Below are 24,166 nucleotides of genomic sequence, written 5' to 3'. Positions count from 1 at the left end.
ACTCCACTCCCGTTCTTACTTCCGGCTAGAGGAACAAGGATAATGCTGTGCTTTGGATTCAGAACGGCAAGAGTGGAAGGAGCGCTGGCATAGCAGTTGCTTTGTGAAGCAGACGCGGTCGTGACCACGAAGGTAATAGATATAAAGAGACAAAAGGTAAGTAAGTTGAAAGAAGTACAGAATGCTTTGATAATCAGATTACCTGGACCACAAACTTACGGAGCATCTTCAAAGGGAGTAGCGATGCAAGTGTAATCCGGAACTGCCAGCATATAACGAGACACCTGATTCAAGGTAGGCAGGTCTTCCACAGAGGCTGGAGGGGATGTGCAAAGCGTAAAGAATGGCGCGAGTCGGCGGCCATGTTGGAATTCCTAAGTACAGCAGCAAAACCAACACAGCCGCGCGCCACAAAGACCAGCGGCTATCATGTAAAACTCCACAAAATAGAGAATGTTACTACATGTCCCTACTCCAAATATTTATACCAAAGAGAAAAGTAGAAAATGTATTAGGCACCCATGACTCCTGTGAAGATGCTTTCATAGCAAATAAAAGCAGTGTAACAAATATCCTTTTCAAGCAGTACAAGAACATGTTGGACAATGAACGCCAACAAGAGGAAGAGATTCAAGCACAACTAAAACAAGACACTCCTGAGGACAGTCAACCTTCTGTTACAGGAAGCCAAGAACCACTTGGTGAGCCACTCATAGTAAATGAAGCAGAATTAGACATGACTGAAGTAGAAAACACCATCTGTCAATATGAGGAATCTGAAGAAAACTTGGCTCTACTGAAATCACAACTCAAAGATGAGCAACAAAGCATTTTCCTAGAAGTAACTAAAGAAATTGAACATGGTTTGCATGAAAAACTTGTAGCTGTCAACATTATAAACCCGTACTCTTCTATGTAAGTGGTGAAGCTGGGTCAGGCAAAACATTCTTAATAAAAATCATCAGCAAATTCCTACAAAAATTTACAAACAACAAGCTTCCAGCTGTTGTAACAGCCCCAACAGGTTTTTCTGCCTAAACATATGAGGTTTTACTTTACACAGACGACTACTCCTTCCAGTAGAACACCAAAACAAATAAGAGTACTACAACCTTTCAACAAATGCTTCTATGGAGCTATTCAGAACTCTGAAACAAATGAAAATGCTCCCAATAGATGAGGTGTGTGACAATCTATATCACTTAAGTAACTTGCAACAAAGCATCCAACAGTGATCACTGACCTGGCCAGCAGGCAATCCTCAATGACAGGAAAATCCCCCTGAGGATTTTACCCCTGTGTGCCTGCTGTGGAACAGGATCAGAGGGGAGCAACCTCCCCAGGGAAACCCACTGGAGAATAAAACGCTGGACTGGATTAGGGAGCATAGATGATGGCTCTCTTCTTCGGATCTCACGATCGGAGCTGAGTTGGTTCGGCGTTCTCACACGACTGGCTGGAAGTCTTCGACTAACAGAAAGAAGGCACAGCAAGTAAGTAAGTGAAAGTCTCGATAACCTAAGGTAGAAGAGAAAGAAAGATTGGGTTTGGCACCTGTGGTTTGCTAGTTACTTCCCCGGACTAGTGACAGCTGAGGAATTAGTGACGTGTCACTGTTTTCATGAGAGAGAAGCGAATCCTGAAACCCAAAGAAAGAATGAGAGAAATTCCTACTCTGAAGTCTAAATCTCTCCCTGTCTACTTCACTTACAGAGTTAGTCCCATGGACTAGTTGGAAGGCTTCTGCGCCGCGGGGTGTGGTGTTCGACTGAAGCAGAGGAGTTCCCTGTGAGTGGGTTCTGAAAGGAGAAAAGGGTTAGAAAGGAACGGAAAGCATGAAAGAGCTCTAGCTCGGATGAAGACTCCACTCCCGTTCTTACTTCCGGCTAGAGGAACAGGGATAATGCTGTGCTTTGGATTCAGAACTGCAAGAGTGGAAGGAGCGCTGGCATAGCAGTTGCTTTGTGAAGACGAAAGGTAAGTAAGTTGAAAGAAGTACAGAATGCTTTGATAATCAGATTCCCTCGACTACGAACTTACAGAGCGTCTTCTAAGGGAGTAGCGACGCAAGTGTAATCCGGAACTGCCAGCATATAACGAGACACCTGATTCAAGGTAGGCGGATCTTCCGCAGAGGCTGGAGGGGATGTGCAAAGCGTAAAGAATGGCGCAAGTCGGTGGCCATGTCGGAATTCCTAAGTACAGCAGCAAAACGAACACGGCCGCACGCCACAAAGACCAGCGGCGGTAGTGAGATGTAACAAGGTGAGCATGTTCTCCAAGCTAATGTTGGCTTTGATTCACCTCTGATTGCGAGAGGTCCTTAAAACGGACTACACACAACTCTTTGGAGGAAAACACGTTATTGTTTTCGGAGATCTCCTACAATCAACACCAGTGAAAAGTGAAACTATTTTTAAAACCCTAGGACACAAACAGTGCCGTAACACACTTGGCAGCATAGGAAATGTAAATCTCTTGCAACATTTCCAATACAGAGAACTAACTCAAAACATGCATCAGTCTGCAGACCTCACCTTTGCTAACATTTTAAAAAGCATTCTGATTGGTCTTCTTTCTAAAGATGCACAATCTTTCTTAAATAATAGACTCATTAATTTGCTGTATGGACATGAGCCATCTGCCCTGATGTCATGTAACAATTAGCACACAAACATGTAAAATATATGTCCTTAATGCCAACCCTAGCAAGCTGTGCACAATTCAATGAGACAATGTTAAAATAAGAAATGCAACCAATAGTGCATATTAACTGCACAGACAAACTGGAAGTGCATGGCATGACACTCCCTATGTGTCAACAAGCAACTGAATAACTTAGAAAACTGTATCTACAACACAGCTGGTTTGGAGAAAATGTTAACATTGTTTTTAAACTATAGAGTAATTCTGAAACATAACCTTGTTATGGAACATGGTTTAGTTAATGGAGCGCTTGGAACAGTTGTTGGCTTCCAGACGTCTCCACGTGACAACAACATTCAGTTTGTCAACATCCACTTTGACAACCTTTCAGAAGTTAAAAGCATAGCACGCTCAACAGCACGATTCCTTCGTTTTAAAGACATGTATGTACTCAGAGAACAATTATGTCTCTTGCATATGCAGTTACTATTCACAAATTGCAAGGTCTAAGCCTAGATCAAGCATTGATTGACATTAGCAGCACAGTCTTTAAAGAAGGTATGAGTTACGTAGCACTATCATGCCTACATGCACTTGAAGGACTATTTCTAGTCAATTCTGATACAAGCAAAGACAAGGCTGACATTCCTTGCATCGTGGAGTACCACAGACTGCATACACTCTACACACCCCATCTTGATATGTATCCCTTTCCTCAGAAAGGAAAACTTGTTAAAAGAAAAGTAATGCAAAGATAATTTATAAGAGATCTCCCAACAGAACCACCAAAGAAAGTGAAAACAGCTGCTACTCCTTCAAATAACACAACCACGAAACTATGTAGTGCAAATGCAAGTGCACATCCAACAGCACAAGCAAAGAGAAATAGGTCTTCTAAAAAAACAAGCGGAGGTCCAGCAAATGAAACAGACACAGAACCCTCTGGTCATTTACATTTTCCAACACAACTGGTGTAAATTGCTATGCAAATGCAGCAATCAATCTTCTGTTCCAATTGCCACGAATTGTTCAAAACATTTACTTGAACGGCACAGACCAGTTGTGTTTGCAAATGTTCCTCCTTCATAGAAATGTAACAAACAATCCTAACAAGACTTACAGTGTCTCAGGAATAAGGCATGCATTGGACTACTGTGCGGAAAATGGTAAGATTCACCATAAACACACAGGAAGATCCACATGAAATTCTAATGTACTTACTTCAAGTACTAGAAAGCAAAAATATACTATAAATGAGATCTTCCAGATTGCATATACGTGGAAACATGCATGCACTCTCTGCAACCATGATGCACTGGAGCAAGTCCCTAATGAACGATTTGTATTCTTAACTATACCCAATAATGAATCCGTTCCATTTCAGCAGCAGGTGCAAAATGCAAATCATGGCATATTATGTACTTTTTGCAATGCAGACAATCGTTCCACCTTACACATAAACTCACATAGGCAATATGTAATAGTAATGCTTTTAAGGTACAACGCAGATGGTACCAAAAACAACTGCAAGCTTACTAGCTCTACACACGGGCAAGTGTCTCTTGGCAAGAAAACCTTCACAACAGTAGGCATAATCTACCACATTGGTGCCACAACCACTGTTGGTCACTATACTGCATACATTAAAAAAAAGATATGATTGGTTTGAATGCAATGACACCTCCATTACTCTAAAACGTAGATTACCAGCAAATCTAACACATGCCCACGTAATATTCCTTAAACCTAAATTTAGTCACTGACCTATAAAACTATCATAGGTTACTGCACAACAGACACCAACTGGTATGTAAGTGCTAAAAACAATACCGTTCAGAACTGTAAAAGTATAAAAAGTATAAAAAGTATAATAAGTATAAAAACTTAGCATGCACCAACTGGTATGTGAATATGCTGCAATGCTGTTTGCAAAATGGAAAACCATTTCAATATGCCAACAGATGTGCATGTTGTACATTTTTCGTAATACTATACAGTTTTTTCCTCAATAGCCCAATGATTATGTACACAGAAACAACAAACATTTCAATGTGCCAACAGATGTGCATGTTGTACATTTTTCATAATACTATACAGTTTTTTCCTCAATAGCCCAATGATTATGTACACAGAAACAACAACTGTGCAAAACACATTGCTTCATCCAGAGTACTTAACATGTCCTGATTATGAGCGTCTACAAACTCTAGTCACTAACCTGTAAAACGATCAACCGTTTAGAAAGCGCCAACTGCTGTCTAACTGCACCCATAACACTGCAATGTTACTTTCCAATAGTAAGTAGTTGGAATCCACCATCAAGAGTGAAAGTGCTTCAAACCATACCCTTCTAAACTATAAAACTATCAACAGTTAAAATACGCCAACTGGTATCTAACTGCAACTATAATACTGCAATATTTGTTTCCAATAGTGAAAGACTTGAAATCCACCAACAGGAATGAAAGTGCTTGAAAACATACCCTGCACAACTGTAAAACTGTGAACAGTTAGAACACGCCAACTGTATCTAACTGCACCCATAATACTGGAATATTAGTTATCAATAGTGGGAAAGTTAAAAACCACCAGCAAGAATGAAAGTGCTTCAAAACATGCCCTTCAAGACTCTTAAACTATCAACAGTCAGAATATGCCAACTGGTATCTGACTTCACCCATAGTACTGCAATATTACTTCCAATACTGAAACAGTTCAAATCCACCATCAGGAATGAAAGTGCTTCAAAACATACCCTTGAAAAAATGTAAAACTATCAACAGTTAGAATGTGGCAACTGGTATTTAACTACAGCCATACCACCACCACTTTCGAAAAGCAAACCATGTATACCATTTCAATTCCTCCTACAGCAACTTATTTATGCACCTTGAACATTCCTGTAAGTATTACACAATTCAGACAAACCTAGTGTGACACGTAACATCAAATAACTGTACTAGTTTGTTTTAAATCCTACATGGATTTCTTTTCCCACAGACCCAATGATTATGCAACCAAACATAACAAGTGTGCAAAACGCACAGTAATGTTGTTTGAAGCATAGTACTTGTAATGTACTAATTATGAGGGTCTAAAATATGTGAGATTGTGTGCAATGCGACATTGTGTAGTACCTTACCTAACATATTAAGCTATTTTTTCACACAGAAAGAAGGAAAGATTTCTCCTGCATTACCATGTACAACAAAGTCCATGTACAACAAAGTCAATCTGTGCCCGCAATGGTACATCAATGAAAAGTACAATTTCCAATTCAATGGTATTGTGTCACTGTGTTCCAAAAAAGTATACACTGGCTATACAGTATGTATAATGAATTAGCCAAATTCCATTTCTGTACACATATTATTACAACATTTGTGGCCATGTGGCCAGATTCTTGGGTGCATGGCCGTATTATGCTGTGATGGTTGTGGCCAGTCCCTAGACTCTTGGGTCCATGGCCGGAGGCCGTAGGCCATGCACATCACAGCATAATATGGCCATGCACCCAAGAATCTGGCCACTGGCCTCAACCAACACACAACAATCTGCCCTTAACTTCCCAATTTAAGCACCATCTGCAGATATCAAAGTAGACCGTCAACCCTATTTTTCACCAATGGCAATATCCCCAAATCATCTAGATTCCACTTCCCTACTTTAAGAAGCTCTCTTGCACTCACCAAATAACCCCAAACATGTTTCTCAACTACCGACCAAACACTACCTACTGCAATAGTTGTAGGTAAATTCCTGCTTGCATGGCCTTATGGCACTACACTAGTTGTACCAGTGCCTAGATTCTTGGGTGCATGACCTATTTTAAACCTATGCAAACATCCTCATATCATCTACATTCCACTCCCCTACGCTAATGACCCCTGCCTGCAGTCACTAGATAAACTGTCTGCCCAAGGTCCTATCTGCGGACTACCACAGTGTCTGCGGACTTCCACGCCCTAAATGCTCTTCTTCCACCTAAACAAATACATTATATCAACCATCTTTCAATCCTACACCCTTCCCAGCCCCTCTCCCCAACACCAAATGCCCCAAAACATGTTTCCCAGCTCTGTTCCCTACCGTGCTATCCACAGATATCCGTGGACATAACATGGCAGGCGTTTCGGAAAAATATGACGCACATCACGCTTTTCACCAGCCAATCAGTGGGCATGTTGTATGTCCGCGGGCATGACGGCGCCCTCCGGACCAGTTGGAGTCCTGTCTGCGGAGCAAACAGGTGATTGGATCAGCGGAGCGTACCCGGATATCCCTAATTTGTTGGGACCTACATTTTGCCTGTTTTAAAGGAAAGTACTTGGCGGATATACACCAAATTTACAAAAGCACGTTCTTAGGACCAACCCGCCACTTTTACCGCAAATTTGGTGCAAATTCGTCCAGCAGTTTGGCCTGTAGGCATGAGCAAAATTTTTTTTCCATTGCGTCTATAGAAAAAAGAAAAATAAATATGGGACACCCACTATAAGTGCCCCCCCTCCCCTCGTGACGAAACCTCACAAAACTTGGCAAAAAAATTCTGAGCGGGTCATATACATCTTTTTTTTATCAAAGTTTGGTAAGGATTCGTCCAGGGGGAGGGAAGTTATAAGCCACCCAAAAAGTGCTCTTCCTATGAGATGACCAACTTAAGCATAACTACGCGGTCACTGCCGCAGGCCATGTAATGCATAATGAGCATAAGATATACAGTGTAAAGATGCAATCTACTGTGGGCGCAGATACCATGTATATGTACTTTAAAGTGGAAGTACTGGCATATATTGTCGATACAGGCATCAGGAAGTGTGTTTATAGTGGCAATGCTGGTATATATTGTGGCAGAAGCATCATGACAATGTTTTGTAATATGCTCCTGTACACTGTTTGTGAACATGCATCTAATGATTTGTTTCATGTTACCCACCAGAACAGATTGTAAATAGTATGACTTTAAAATGCACCATTTCAATACATTATATGCACACTGTTCCTGGGGAAAGACCCTCCATCCCCTAAACTAGACTAGTTTGATTCCAGCTTCCACAAATTAAGGGGAAATAGCCATACTCTACGTTTAAAATAACAAACAGCCTTAACTGCTCTCAAATTCTATACCTGTATAAGTGTGAGAGAAATAAGTAATGCTACATAGAAAACAATGGATGTGCAGCTGAAACAATGTCTGTTTTCTTGGATTCCTTATTCGATAGTGACTGACATCCCCAATGAGCCAACAACTGAGGCCAGTTCATTAGAGGTCCTACTGGTCGCCCCTTTACTCCTTCCTGGGTCACAGGCCATTCTCTCATCATTCTGCCCTACAAACACTCCATTGTTGTTGATGGGTCTGTTCTGGTGCGCTGGCACACTGTCACTGCTTCTCTGGCATTGCTTTTGCATTGGTGAACTTACACACTGATCCATTAACAGCAATACAAACACATATCACCACGCATTTGTGTTTTGTTTTATGGATTTATATGTTTTACATTTATTTTAATCTGAAATCAAAAGTATATCTGGCTTAAACTGTGTACTGACAAGGCCAAATAACTTATGGTAGGTGCCAGGCTAAAGCTTTAGAACTCTGCCTGGTGCCTATCTAGTATGGGTGCTCCTCCACACTTGTTGCCTTTCTTCACTATGTCTATTTACTCAAAGTTCCTCAGCTTTCTAATTGCTTACAGCTCCTATTTCATATCACGTTAAGCTCTTAGGAGTATTCGTCCCTTTCTTCCTTCTAATCTTTATACCCCTATAGTCACTACTGCCATTGTCTCTCATTTGGACAGAGGTAATTCCCTTAGGGTCTGATTAACTATGATTTGCACTGGAGCAAATGAGGAGATGGCTTTGAGCATCTGCTCATTTGCTCAAGGGTTCTTCCCATGTCTGATCCCCTCTCACCCTTCTTTGTTTCCTGTAATGGCTGTCATTTTGTGACAGAATCTCCATTAAGATCCTGTGTATGGTGTATGTATCGTTTTTGAATGACACAAGCATATGATGATTCTTAAGTCCCTTTGGAGCCAACTTATTTCACCAAATCTACTATCGAAGCCTACTTTTCACCAACACATTATTTACAGATGATAATTTAATTTTCACTTGCACATGGATGTAAAAATATGCCTGTTTACCTGGTGGGTTTCCTGGAGTCCTTGCCTTTTGCCTCTCCCTTCGTCAGTACCAGAGCCAAGATGCCTTTCTGGGAAGGTCCTCTCAATACATCATATATCATAGCATACCAAACATGGACACTTTCACCATGGAGAGTAAAAAATCATAATTTCTGGGCCCTTTTTCTGAAATCTTTGACTGGAAGGGTTTATATCTGGGGATGAAATTGAGGCAGTGCTTGGTCAGCTGAAAAGTGGGAAACCTCTGGTAAAAATGGTTCCCTGCAAAATGCTGGAATGAAATAGGGAAGATGGTGAGATTGTGCAAACAGGACATTTTCAGAGAGAACAAAGGCTAGAGAGAGAAGTCCCTGGACTTGGGAGAGGTAACAAATAATTCAATAGAACCACAGATCAGGAGAAACATTTGCCTCATACAGCCCATCAATTTAGTCAATGCAGCAATAATGGTAAGAGTTTTGGTGAAGCATGTCCTTGAGAAAAATTAAGGATTGATCCACATTGATCAAAGTAGATTAATTTCACTGCAATCCAGAAGGCTTAACCCAAAAATGCATTACCATACAGAATTGGTGTCCTCTATCAAGGATGTCACTTGGCTCAGAAAAAGAATCAGACTCCTAGAAAGTACCTATATATTTGAGCTTTTGAAGCATCTGGGATTCGACCAAGAATTTCTACAATGTATCCAGTGGCAATTTAAGGGTTTATGCGTAACTATCACAAAGGTTTTTCCTGATTGGTGTGACTAGACAGGGCTAACCTGCGGCTTCCACTGAAAACTTAAACCTTTGAGAAATGTTGAAAAGAGGGACACTGCGGGGAAAGATTTAACTGTACCTCTGGAAGTGGGGTCCAGATATTGCTGTATGTTGAAAACACTGGTATGTGGGTATTCTGCTGTTGTCAGGACTGAGGGTCATAGGTAAAATGCAGGTATTTGTCAGGTGTTCCTGTCAGAGCATTGATTGAAGTATGTTAATGATATTCTCGGTGTATAGAAAATAGGAGCCTATCTTCAGGCCATCCATGCTGGTTATGGTAAATGAAGAATTCAAGCAATGGTGGTACAACAACAGAGATAATTTTTTGGGAAAATTGTAAAATAGTATTTGATTTATTGTAATGTTCTCCAATCAATAATGCAAATTTAAAATGGCTTTACACTGAAATATCAATGCATTAATGTTGAACAGACAAACCAGATTTTCCAGGAAAAACGTACTATGTTGTAGGCAGCAATGAAAGAAAACGGTAATGCAAAGACGCTTATTTATTTATGCTGTCATTTGAAAGGGAACATGCAGACCTACACAACTTTATTTTTAGTATTCTGAAAGAAAATGATAGACGGGATGTGCATAACAAATCTGAGTTTAATCTGTTGGCAGGCCTAAAATGTATTAGATTGCCATTACCAGTAAAACTGACAAAAATTGAGAATTTTCCTTTTACGTGCACGTAATCTCGGATTTGTCAAGTTAGTTGGAACTCTGAAATGGTTGTGCAAGTGTCAGCTTTCTTGAAATCAGGAATGCAAAGGCCCCATTATCGATCACTTTGACCAAGGCATTAAAAACGCAAATGGCACAGCTGTGTTTATTTTAGAAAATAGGTCTGTTTTCAAAATACAAAAAACAAGTCAAAATGAATTCCAGAACCAGAGTTTTCATACTCATGCTAAATTGATGTGGAAGACCACCCAGGAAATACATTGATATGTGTCTGGTGGGGTACAACTTCAAAAGAAGCAGATGCCTACACATACCACAATCTCCGACGTTAGCAGATCAGGAAGCCTCATGTAGAATGTGTTTGCTCCAATGGGCCTCATCCATAAAAGAATAGCTTACCAATACATGCTTTTGTTAAATGAGAAAGTTCAAACAGATGGTTTCTGTTATTAAAGGGACAAGCTACTGAAGTGAAAAGCAAATCAGATCATGTATGTCCAAAATCAACATTTAAAAAATATCCATTCACAAATCCTGGCTTATTAAACACAAATACAGATTTAGATTCCATGGGAAAACACAGATCAAATGAACAAAAAATATACATTAAAATGTATGATTTATTAATACATATTAATATGTTGATAACTTTGTTATGCATGCAGTCACAAAAACATAAAGGAGGTCTGAATTCAGAATATTCATGTGGATCTGAATATATACATTTTATTAACATCACATGTGCATATAGGGAATTATAAGGAAAATAAATATTTCAGACCAATTTTGATTTCACATTCCGGAGGGGAGTGCTAACACATTCTCTTATAGAAAAGGGAATTCATTGGGTCAACGAAATCAAGAAGGTGTAACGCTCGCCTGATTCCCGTAGAGGCGCCGGTCTTGACTGGGCTTATACCGTATCTGCAAAGGTGATGTGTAACACACGGCTGGCTCTTTGGGCTGGACTTCTGTGCACTGTATGTCTGACTTGAAGGGTAAGATGTCTGCAGATAGAAAATATGGGATTAAGGAACTGGGTTATTGAATGTCTCTCTCTTCTTCCCTTTCTCTTCTCCTGTAGATCCCCAAAGGTTAACACTCTCACCTTAGGTAAGTGAACGCGGTGCTCTCCATCTGCCTCGGGGCAGGGTGCTGTAACCAGTTTCTTCACTGGATAAGCGGAGCAGGCCTCTTGACTTCAGAGGACTGCTGTCCGTCGTTTACTGCACGAACGGTAAGTTTCGAGTAATTCTAATGTCTTTAAAGTCTTTAGTAATGATGTTTCTTGTTTTGCAGGGTTCCGGCGATGGCGGATGACGGGCTGAAGTGAGTTGAAGATGGAGCCCGTGTGATGAATAGAAGCGCCTGGAAGCACGTAAGTAAGCGCTTGTTGCCTGCTTCACGATGCGCTCTAACTGTCTTTTTATTTTGCAGGTACAAGTTCGGAGCGGCTGCAGGGTGCCGGAATACCCACTGGGTTAGATGTGGAAAGGAGTAATGGCACGTGAGTATTAAAGTTCCCCAATGTCTTTAAACGCACCTTGTTTTGTCTTTCAGATGCGGGATGCAGCGCCGAAGGCCTCCGGAGCGTGCGAAGAGTTGGTAAGCTTTTGTCTTTCAGATGCCGGAATGCAGTGTGAAGACCTCCGGAGCGCACGAAGAGTAGGTAAGCCTTTGTCTTTCAGATGCCGGAATGCAGCGCGAGGCGTTGGTGACAGCCGATGGACCAGGTAAGTGAAGAGCTGTCACTGAAGACAGTAATGCTAACCTGTTCTTTCTTGTCTTTATAGGTGTTGCTGAAGACTGGATTCAGGATGGTAAGCCTTTTTCCTTAGGCCCAGGATCAGATGCAGAAGACACGATGAGCGTTCTGCTGCAGAGGATGCAGAATAACGCAAAGCAAGATTCATCCATCGGGTGTGGTTTAAATAGCCTCCTGTAGTGCTTAGGTGTCTCCTTCCACAGCCACGCCTAGGTAAGAAAAGAGTTCCTGCTTTCCAGAAGAGTTCCAGTGTTCTGAATCTAGGGAGTGGCTCCTGCCCCACCCAACAGGAAAAGTAGTTCCAAACAGAAGAGGATCAGAGGCTGAACTGGCAGGCAAGTAAGCAGCATGGTCTGCTGCAGGTAAGTCCACCCAAGCATTATGAGCCCGGCGCTTCCAGCGCTGGGACTGGGCATATTTATGAGCCTGGTGCCACTGGCGCCAGGACTGGGTCCAAAAGGTCCCAATTGGGACTGGTTGGCACTCGGAACCTGGGTTATGGATCTGCTTCCAACGGAGTTGGGAAAACCCTGACCTTTTGGAAGCAGAGATCATGACAGTACCCCCCCTCAAGGCCCCTCCCAAACCGGGCTTCTCCAGGGGTTTTGGCTTGTCAGGAAATGTTCGGTGAAATCTTTTGATTAGGCGAGGAGAGTGGACATATTGAGCAGGTTCCCAGGATCTCTCTTGGGGGCCGTAGCCTTTCCAGTCAATTAGGTAAAATAGTTTAGATTTGGAGATCTTGGAGTCCAGAATGCTTTTGACTTCAAACTCGAGTTCTCCATCAACTAGGATAGGTTTTGGAGATTTAGTTAGTCGGGTTTGAGGTTGCACAGGTTTTAATAGAGAGACGTGGAAGACCGGATGTATCTTCATGTGCGGGGGCAAGTCCAACTTGACCGCTACTGGGTTTACTATGGTAGTGATGGAATAGGGACCAAGGTATCTTGGGTTGAATGTGCGTGGCCCTTTTAGAGGTAGATATTTGGTGGATAACCAGACTTGATCCCCTACTTGATATTGAGGGGCTTCCTTCCGATGTTGATCTGCTCCTTTCTTGTATTGTTCTTTAGCCCTTTGAAGGTGAGAAACAGCTTCCTTAAAGGTTTGGGTGATTGTAGAATGCAGGTAGTCTACTGCTGGTGTTTCAAGATCTTGGAGGGGATCCAACTCCGAGGTTCGAGGGTGACTGCCGTACAAAAGAAAAAACGGGGTTTTCCCAGTTCCCGAATGGACAGAGTTATTGTAGGCATATTCGGCTATCCAAAGGATATCTTTCCAAGTTTTTTCAGTTTGTTGCAGCATGCAGCGTAAATACTGTTCCAGAGTTTGATTGGTCCTCTCGGTTTGTCCGTCGGTCTGAGGGTGGTGACTGGTCGAAAGTCTCACATCAATTTGAGCCGACGACAGCAACTTCGCCAAAAATGAGAAATAAATTGACTACCTCGATCCGAAATTAGAACCGAAGGAAAAACGTGCAGTCGGACGATGTTTTCGAGAAATTCTCGGGCCAGAGTTGCTGCTGTTGGCAAGCCTTTGAGCGGAATGAAATGCGCCATCTTGGAGAATAAGTCCACGATTACTAGAATCGTATTGTATCCGGAGCATGGAGGTAGATCGGTGATGAAGTCCATAGAAAGCGTATGCCAAGGGCGAGGTGGGATGTCAATAGGGCGTAAGAGGCCTGCTGGTCTTTCCTTTTGACTCTTGTTTTGGGCGCATACTCCACAGGACATTATAAAGTCTCTGATATCTTTTTTCCAAGACGGCCAACAGAAGTAGCGCTTGATCTTTTCTGAGGTCTTGGCCATACCGGGATGTCCTTCCATTAAAGAATCGTGATAACAAGAGATTACTTTTTTCTGTAAATCTGTGCTGGGTAGGTATAATCGTTCTTGGAAATAAAATAAGTTGTCCTTTACTGCAAAGTCCTTTCCCTGCAGATGCCAATTCTGTATGTCTGCTGGAGTTACAAGTTGCCTGGCCTTATCCTTAACTTCCTCTATGGATTCTCTGGCGATTACACCCAGAATTCTTTGTTCGGGAATGATTGGTACAGGTTTAGGGTTGATCAAGTGTTCTTCCACTCCCATCCGAGAAAGGGCATCAGCTTTAACGTTCTCTGTACCAGGTCGATAGGTAATTATGAAGTCAAACTCGGCAAAGAATAATGCCCAACGGAGTTGTCTAGAGGATTGGGCTTTTGCGGTTTTCAAATATTGCAGGTTTCGGTGATCCGTAATCACAGTAACGGTGTGTCGGGCCCCCAGCAGATAATGCCGCCAAGCCTTAAAGGCAGACTTGATAGCCAGAAGTTCCTTGTCAGTAATCGTGTAATTGATTTCAGGAGGCGAGAATTTGCGGGACCAAAATGCCACGGGATGCAACTGATTGGTTACCGGGTCCTTTTGTGATAGAACTGCCCCCATGGCAAGGCTTGAAGCATCAGTTTCCACGATGTAGGGGAGTTCGGGGCGAGGGTGTTTTAAGATTGGTGCAGAGATAAATTTAGTCTTCAAATCCTGGAAAGCTTGTTCCGCCTCGGTAGACCATTCAAAACGTTTGTTTTTCTTTAACAAGGCAGTGATGGGCTGGACTATTCGAGAGAATTCAGGGATAAACCTGCGGTAAAAGTTAGCGAAGCCTAACATGCTTTGCACACCTTTTACGGAGGATGGTGATGGCCATTTGAGAACTGCATCGACCTTCTTTGAATCCATACGCACTCCGCCAGGTGATAATATGAATCCCAAGAATTCAACTTCAGTTACGTTGAAAACACATTTTTCCAACTTAGCGAAAAGTTTGTGTTGACGCAATCTTTCGAGGACCATTTTCACGTGTTTCCGATGTTCAGATTCTGATGAAGAATAAACGAGGATGTCGTCAATGTAAACAACAACACAAACATCTATGAGCTCTCTGAGGACATCGTTCATAAAATATTGAAAGGCGGCCGGGGCATTGCAAAGTCCGAAGGGCATGACCTGATATTCAAATAGTCCATACTTGGTGTGGAAGGCCGTCTTCCATTCATCGCCCTCTTTTACTCGTACCAAGTGGTAAGCTCCTCTAAGATCCAGCTTTGTATATATGCATGCTTTTCTGACTTGGTCCAGGAGTTCAGGGATCAAAGGTAACGGATATCTATTCTTAACGGTGATCTGGTTCAGGGAGCGATAATCTATACAAGTTCTAAGGTCTCCTTCCTTTTTTGGAACGAAGAACAAAGCTGAAGAAGCAGGGGACTTGGAAGGACGAATAAACCCATTTGCCAGGTATTGATCCAGGTATTGTCGAAGGTGAAGGTTCTCAGGCTCGGTGAGGGCATAAATTCTACTACAAGGAGGAGTAGATCCAGGTATCAAGTCTATCTGGCAGTCATAAGACCTATGAGGAGGTAGAGAGTTAGCCTGATCCTTCCGGAAAACATCTTGGTATTCTAGGTATTCGGGAGGTAACTGGGGAGTCTCTGAAGAAATTGCTGCCAGTGCAACACCAGGTGGAGGGTGACAAGTAGAGACACATTCTGGAAACTGGACCGTTCTTGCTCGCCAATCGATCAGAGGATTGTGTTTCTCTAACCAAGGTATTCCTAGAATAATCTGAAACTGAGGGGCCTTGATCACATCGAACACGATCTTCTCATGGTGTCCATCTTGACTTACTAGCGTCACCTCTTGAGTGGTATGCGTTACTGGCCCGGAGGCTATCTCCGTACCATCCACCGTAGTAATTACGTCCTTTACAGCCTTGGGACAAAGAGTTAGATTCATCCTCAAAACCATTTCATGATCCACATAATTGCCGATGGCACCGCTGTCGACGTAAGCTTCAATTGCATGTAATCGATCCGGATTATCAGGGCTAATGAGGACCATAGGTATCACGAAATGCGAGGTCACGGAACTGGTGTTCACGCTCGGCAAGAGGACTTCTATTCTTGTCGGGCGAGGTCGTTTCCCTGCTCAGAGTTTGTAACTTTGGTAACTGCAGCTCCTACTGCCTTCTTGGCAGGTTTCACCGGACAGTCTCGAAGAAAGTGCCCTGAGTTTCCGCAATAGAGGCATAATTGCAATTGTTTTCTCTTTTCCCGCTCCTTTTGTGTTAGAGGACCTTTCAGACCCCCTATTTGCATGGGTTCCCCGGGGTCTACTCCTTTGGAAGGAGTTGGCGGTTTGGAAAATACTCGAGCATCAAACTTGGAACGATCGGCCTTCCTGTTCTGCAGTCTGTGATCTATTTGAACGACTAAGTCTATATAGTCCGAACAATCTTGTGGGGGATTCACTACTTGGGCTAACACATCTTTGAGCTCTCCACATAGACCTCTATAAAACAGCGTAATCCTTTTGTCCTCAGGCCATTGAGTTTCCACTATCAGTCTGTTGAAAGACGCAATATAAGCCAAAAGGTCTTGATTACCTTGTCGCAACGAAAGAAGCTCATTGTCCAAGGCCTGCCCCTGTGAATGTCTTGCGAACAGTTTTTCCATACTGAGCTGAAAAGCTTGAAAATCATGGAGGACCGGATCATCTTGATTTACTAGAGGGATCGACCAGTCTGCCGCATTGCCACTAAGGTACGAAAGCACGAAAGCTACTTTAGCTTGATCAGTTGGAAAGGCTGCTGGCCGGCATAAGAAATGCAACCGGCACTGATTGATAAATACTGCAAACCTCTTTGGGTCACCAGAAAATTGTTCGGGCGGAGCCAGAGGTACATTCCCAGGTAGGTTGATCTGCACTGGATTCATAGAGGATGTAGAAGGAAGATTTCCCCCAGATGCGGGTAACGGGGTCTGTCCGGCTTGTGACTGTAGCAATTGTCTAGCGAGATCATCTGTTCGCTCCTTGGAAATAATCAGTTCCCTTCTTAGAGCGTTCGTTTCCTGACGGGCTTCATGCACTTCTGCCCTTAGTTCCCCAAGTAACTGGGCTAGGTGGTCGGTATCCGAGGTTTCCATAGCGCCTGGACGGGAGTTTTGTGGTAGGCTTTGCGTTCTGTAACGCTCACCTGATTCCCGTAGAGGCGCCGGTCTTGACTGGGCTTATACCGTATCTGCAAAGGTGATGTGCAACACACGGCTGGCTCTTTGGGCTGGACCTCTGTGCACTGTATGTCTGACTTGAAGGGTAAGATGTCTGCAGATAGAAAATATGGGATTAAGGAACTGGGTTATTGAATGTCTCTCTCTTCTTCCCTTTCTCTTCTCCTGTAGATCCCCAAAGGTTAACGCTCTCACCTTAGGTAAGTGAACGCTGTGCTCTCCATCTGCCTCGGGGCAGGGTGCTGTAACCAGTTTCTTCACTGGATAAGGGGAGCAGGCCTCTTGACTTCAGAGGACTGCTGTCCGTCGTTTACTGCACGAACGGTAAGTTTCGAGTAATTCTTCAAAGTCTTTAGTAATGATGTTTCTTGTTTTGCAGGGTTCCGGCGATGGCGGTTGACGGGCTGAAGTGAGTTGAAGATGGAGCCCGTGTGATGAATAGAAGCGCCTGGAAGCACGTAAGTAAGCGCTTGTTGCCTGCTTCACGATGCGCTCTAACTGTCTTTTTATTTTGCAGGTACAAGTTCGGAGCGGCTGCAGGGTGCCGGAATACCCACTGGGTTAGATGTGGAAAGGAGTAATGGCACGTGAGTATTAAAGTTCCCCAATGTCTTTAAACGCACCTTGTTTTGTCTTTCAGATGCGGGATGCAGCGCCGAAGGCCTCCGGAGCGTGCAAAGAGTTGGTAAGCTTTTGTCTTTCAGATGCCGGAATGCAGTGTGAAGACCTCCGGAGCGCACGAAGAGTAGGTAAGCCTTTGTCTTTCAGATGCCGGAATGCAGCGCGAGGCGTTGGTGACAGCCGATGGACCAGGTAAGTGAAGAGCTGTCACTGAAGACAGTAATGCTAACCTGTTCTTTCTTGTCTTTATAGGTGTTGCTGAAGACTGGATTCAGGATGGTAAGCCTTTTTCCTTAGGCCCAGGATCAGATGCAGAAGACACGATGAGCGTTCTGCTGCAGAGGATGCAGAATAACGCAAAGCAAGATTCATCCATCGGGTGTGGTTTAAATAGCCTCCTGTAGTGCTTAGGTGTCTCCTTCCACAGCCACGCCTAGGTAAGAAAAGAGTTCCTGCTTTCCAGAAGAGTTCCAGTGTTCTGAATCTAGGGAGTGGCTCCTGCCCCACCCAACAGGAAAAGTAGTTCCAAACAGAAGAGGATCAGAGGCTGAACTGGCAGGCAAGTAAGCAGCATGGTCTGCTGCAGGTAAGTCCACCCAAGCATTATGAGCCCGGCGCTTCCAGCGCTGGGACTGGGCATATTTATGAGCCTGGTGCCACTGGCGCCAGGACTGGGTCCAAAAGGTCCCAATTGGGACTGGTTGGCACTCAGAACCTGGGTTATGGATCTGCTTCCAAGGGAGTTGGGAAAACCCTGACCTTTTGGAAGCAGAGATCATGAAGCGCTGGGAAGTGTGTTTACAAGAAGGGAATCCAACAGACTCTGCCCTATTAAAATATTATGTATCAAATGATGATGTATAGGTGGAGTTTGTTAGATATTTGAACTCAAATCAAACACATAGGGAGAGATCAGAGATGTTAGGAAAGCACCACAGTTAGAGAGCCCGTCCAGCAGGAGCAAAGCAGATATAGCATTACAACTGGAAGCAGCTGATGGAAATCTCCTTAAGAGTGCCTTTTCCAGATGAAACTGAATGCAGATGCCTTCTCTGAGACAGAACCAGATTGCCTGAGTGGTATTTTGAAAGTGGGTGTACAAACTGAAAGGAGGAGTTTGACTGTTGGTGCTACTTGAAACTGGTTGATGTTCATACTTATTCTGGTCCTTTTAAAGATAAGCCAAAAGTAGGTACACTGACCCCAAATTATCTAGACAAATGTCCCAAGAATTAATTAAAGCCAGATAGCAATTAATGGTATTTTGGAGAACCCAGTTTACAAGCTATCACACTGAGAGGGGGTATATAGTTCAAGGCATATATGCTTTGTGATTGATAACTAATATTGAAACCCTTGGTAGGATCGCCATTATAAGGCTTTTCTCCAGCAATATGGATCTCTGGAGCCCAGCAAAATTCTGAATTGAAATGTGGAATGACAAGACTTTGTAATTTGTATCCACCATAGTCAATGAAGTGATTGAAATCTATTCCGTAATTATCACTTTGAGCAGGGGTTTTGAGAGGGGAACCTGATTCCTTGCGAATAGTCAGAGAGTAAGTCACTACTGCACCAGCCTTCCAAAAATAAACTGAATTTCTGAACACAAGCCTTTCAAATAATTGTAACCAAGTCAACCCCACAAAACATGCTTGTATCTATTCCCAAATGAGGAACCAATAGCAAATCACCAATAGTGTCCAACATTTAAGATTTAAATCTGTCCTGGAAGAAGAGAGCCATGTGTTAAGTCAATATTTGTCTCTGATGCCAACACTTGTGAATGGTTTCAGAGAAAAATAAGTGGCTTGTTTTCTTCCAAATGTTATAATGTTAATGGCATTGCCTTTTTGATTCAAATAATCAATGTCAATTTGTGTGTCTATATAATCTATTGTCTAGACTAGTCATTCATATTTGTTGTTCTAGGTGTGGATGTTTGTCTGAAATGGAATGAAAGCATTAGCAAGCCAATAGCAGGGAGGCAGGTTGTGTTTTGCTTTCTGTACAATAGCTGCCTGTATTCATTTAAATATTGTGGGGGACTTCCTTGAAATGGTATCTTTAATTCCTTGGTGTGTTATTTTACATTAAATGAGATATTCAGATTAAAATCAGCCTTTTTGTTGCCCAACATTGTGAGGTGGGATCGTTGTGGTGACGGTATATTAGATCAGGGATACTCCTCCATAAAAGAACCAATCACTAGAAATGTAAATATATCCTATATATAGACGTCATCACAACATAATCCCAGCAAAAGAAGATTTGACCAAAATATGCAACATGTATGGAATGATCTGCTCACTGAGACTCCAAGAAAAACCAAGAAGGCTACATGGCCTATAATGCCAAAAGGACTTTAAGAAGAAGAACACCTGGAAAGAGTCAGAGACAGAGAAGGAGCCTGGAGATCCTACAGATCTGGAAGAATATGAGGGGCTAGAGGTTCCCAAGAGAGCTGAAGAATTGAAACTGATGCAGGAGGTTGTACCAACCAGAGGGTGAGAATATCTGGTGTGGACTGTGAGAACCAGAAGATCACTATATCCCTAGGAGCATGATGAGCTCTGCCCATACACCCGAGAATGTCATGCATAGTAAGATGAGCAATATATTCCTGGGTGCCTTTAGGAAGTTAATCTAGCACTATATGCTTTGGGGAGTTTAAGGAGCTGTGCTGGGCACTATACCCTGAGAATTTATAAGGAAGTGAGCTGTGTACTAGATACCTTGGAGAGATCAACTGCGAACTGGGTGCTATAGCCCTGAAACTGTTGTTAGTGTCAAAAAGCATGCTGGGTGCTATATCCCTGAGACTGTCAAGTAGCAAACTGGGTGCTATAACCCTTGTGAAATTAGACAGCGAACCAGAGGGAGAGCAATATCCCTAACAGGCAGGTAGATCCCGATACTCTCTAGTTTATACCTGTGTTTTCCCCACGTTAAAACTTTTCATTGGAGATTTGCTTTCAGTTCCCTGTTTATCAACCAGGGCCAATAAATGACTTTACAGAAATGCTATTTTATTCATCTAAAATGTAAGCGGGGGGCAGGGGGGGAAATGGTTTTGTTTCACGATCCCGACACAGTCTAGTAAGCAGAGATTTGTGTTCTGAAAATAATCCCAGTAACGTGCTACAGCATGCACATGTGATGACACTTTATGCAAGGTACGACACATGCAACTCTTACTGTAACGTAGGAACTCTATTGTAAACCTCTGCAAAGTTCTCTGTTATGGCATTTATATGGTCCCAATATTACCGCAGGACATTTGAACATTTAGGGGCTGAAACGGAATTGACTGATTCTGCTTCCAAAATTATCACCATCCATGGAGCACAATTCTTGGAATTCCCTTCTCTTTTTTACCATGGGCAGATGGGAACCAGGATGAGCTTTCACAGACCGGAATAGTAGGCTTCTCAGCCAATCAGGTAACGGAAGAATTCTGGCTGCCTCATTCTCTGGAGTGAGGGAAATGTTGGCCATTCATTGCATGCAGAACATTCCTAAACCCTCACCATACCCTGCCCCCCCAATTGGTGGAAATGTTCATACTCCCTGCTTGCCCTCAATTCTCTGGGTAGATTTATATCATGCATAGAATCAGTGGGCAGAAGGTGGGACTGCCTACAATTTCGTACCACCAAATCAAAGCTAGGAGGTTGCACCGTTGCATGTAGGACAGAAACACTCTGGAATAAAATACTAATCTGGTTGAGAACCACTCTGGACAATTATACATTTCGAAATAGCATATGAAAACGCACATATTCAATCAAATTAGTAAAGATTTTGAATGGCCAAATACAGTGAGGTTCCCTTAAATTACTTCTCCTCGCGCCATCCTGCTACTTCAGTAGTAATAGTGTGCTTTAAAAGTTCACTATAATATAACATAACATAGGCGTGTTGTCATGTAGATGAATGTTAAAAACATAAAAGCTGTTGAATGGACTGTGACAGCTCTTGTAGAGTTTTCAGTTGTTTCTAAATAAATGCAAACCGTTTATTTACTTCCAGCACATACTGCTGTCTACCCATTCTACTTTCAAGCCTACACAGGGCACCCTCACCCATTTATCAAAGTAACTGACACATATTTCTGGAACATGCTCCTGCGTCACTCTCCTTTTTGCATATCACGTTTCACGTTATCATTACACGTGTTGCTCTGTTTCTGTTCTTTCTTGAAGTGTGCAACTCCCAAGTTTGGATTTGTAAAATTGTTCTACTCTGCTGTTCTCTAGTGCATACTGTCCCACGAAGACATACTAACGCTTGCCTTGCGTTAAAGGTGACAAGCTCGAGCTAAATATTGCAATTTAAGAATTTGATGGGTTTCACGGAAGCGTGTTTTAGCTCATGAAAAGCATAATTGTACCTCCCTGCCAAGTTTCCCAGTTCCATGCATGCCACCTCGTGGCAGTACTGATTTTTGCTTCCAATTTCATTCTGGAAATTGCAGTTTTGTTTTTCCCATTGCAAGGGTGGGCCTTCAAGTCCCGGCATGCAGTGCAACAAAAAAAACCTGGACAGACTGAAAGATTCCAAATGGAACAGAGAAACCTGGCCGCTTTGACAGCATGACAGTGGGCCGCATTACGACCCTAGCGGTAGAGGGTTAATGGCGCCGTAAAAGGTGCCGGCGCCGTTTACCCCGTACTGCCTCATTACGAGGTCCCCTCGCGGGACCCAGGAAGTAACGCCTGGTCAAACCAGGCATGCTTACCGGGTCCCGCAAGGGGAAGAGGGAGCAAACAACGGGCCAACTCATAATGGCCCGTTGTTTGCTCCCTCTCCCATTCCCATTCATCCCTATTGGGGCTGAAATGGGAATGGGGAAGGACCGGGTCCGGGTCCTTGGAGGGAGGAATTACCAGGCCTTCCGAACTCGGAATGGCCCGGTAATTCCTCATTCTGTGGACCCAGACCCGGACGCGATTTCGGCAGCAGCAATGCCGCCAATAGCGGCATGGCCACCGCCGAGGTCGTAATGAGGGCCAATCTGTGCTAGATGGACAGTTTGTTGGATATTGTCATTAGCCTACCATGCAGATGGCAAGAATGGATGTGAAGGCTCTATAGTTTTGATGCCCAAATTGGAGCTGGTGTTCCCCCTGTGTGACGATATCATTTATAGTTGCTTGATTCATGTGTTTGATGACATACTCACAGGGGAAAAGAATGGGTCTGAATCAAACAACAGCCATGACAGTTCACTGAGGAGCATGTTTCATGGTCTCTTTTTTATCTTCATCAGGTACCTGTGACCATGGTGGGCTTGCGAGTGTGGGGAGACCCTACGTGGTGCAGCTCAACTATAAAGGCTACAGCTACAGATATGGCGGCTGGGGAAAGGACTCCCTCCTGAACACCAAAAATAGTGACCTTTATTGGATAGCTCCGCTTGTAACCGATGGCCGCACTGCACAATTTGTCCGTATCTATCCAACCTTAGATGACCTTCTATTGTCTAGAAATCCTACAGACAAGTACCATTCTTCATACCCAGGCCAGGGGGGAGGGATGATTCTGTATAATAAGACTTTGTATTACAACAGCTTTAACAAAGGGGACATCTGCAAATATGATGTTCAAAGCAATATAAATGAATGCAAGACCTTCCCCAACGCAGCGTTCAACAACCGCTTCTCGTACTCTGGGGTAAGCTACCAGGATATAGACTTTTCTGGTGATGAAGCTGGGCTTTGGGTTATCTATGCCACAGAAGAGAGTGTTGGAGACATTGTGATTAGTAAATTGAATGCCAGCTCCCTGACCATAGAGAAGAGCTGGACCACCAACCTGTATAAGCGTGGGGTGTCCAACGCCTTCATGATCTGTGGGGTACTTTATGCAACACGGACATTAAACTCATTGAAGGAGGAGATATTCTACACGTATGACACCAAGACCAGTCAAGAAAGCAGGATGAACATTGTCATAGACAAGATGATGGGAACAGTTCAGAGCTTGAGCTACAATCCAAACGACCACAAGCTCTATATGTTCAATGATGCCTACGAGGTCACTTATGATGTTACCTTCAAAAAAGTTGTTCCACAAATTAAGAAGCCAAAATATTCTCCCACCCTTAAAAATGCTGAAATTACTTCGCACGGCATCTAGGAGGTGTGGATTTGGTGGCATGTTGCAGGACATGTCAGGATTATATGAATCCTGAATCTGTTTGCTAAACAGTCTATAATCTTGGGTATTTCTCTTGAGCTGTCAGCTGGGACTCTATTCATTGCCTGTTCCAAATCCATGATGTGCCTCACTGGATCACTGCCCCAGCAAGTCAAGCTCGTTCTGTGGACGGGAGCCTTAAGAAGCTTTTATTTGAAAATGTCAATGTGTGCGATTTAATCCTTTAAGAATGGTTTTCCTTCAATGCTGGAATCCACTTTAACAAATGTAATGATGCAGGTCAATTTGGTTACACAGTTGTCCAGTAATCTGCACA

General features: G+C 43.1%; 1 protein-coding gene across 1 annotated transcript in view; it reads left to right on the top strand.

The window, feature by feature from the left end:
- The window catches only part of LOC138567790 (olfactomedin-like), a 187,653-nt gene extending 163,824 nt beyond the window's left edge, over window positions 1-23,829 (top strand). The window contains exon 6 of the mRNA XM_069646282.1: window positions 22,961-23,829. Coding sequence (XP_069502383.1) covers window positions 22,961-23,829 — 869 coding nt within the window. The remainder of the gene's footprint in view (window positions 1-22,960) is intronic.
- Window positions 23,830-24,166: the final 337 nt, after the last annotated feature.

This window comes from Ambystoma mexicanum, chromosome 2p, assembly GCF_040938575.1.
Source record: "Ambystoma mexicanum isolate Mex_15411 chromosome 2p, UKY_AmexF1_1, whole genome shotgun sequence".
Classification (NCBI taxonomy): domain Eukaryota; kingdom Metazoa; phylum Chordata; class Amphibia; order Caudata; family Ambystomatidae; genus Ambystoma; species Ambystoma mexicanum.
This window is presented reverse-complemented; position numbering and strand designations above follow the sequence as displayed.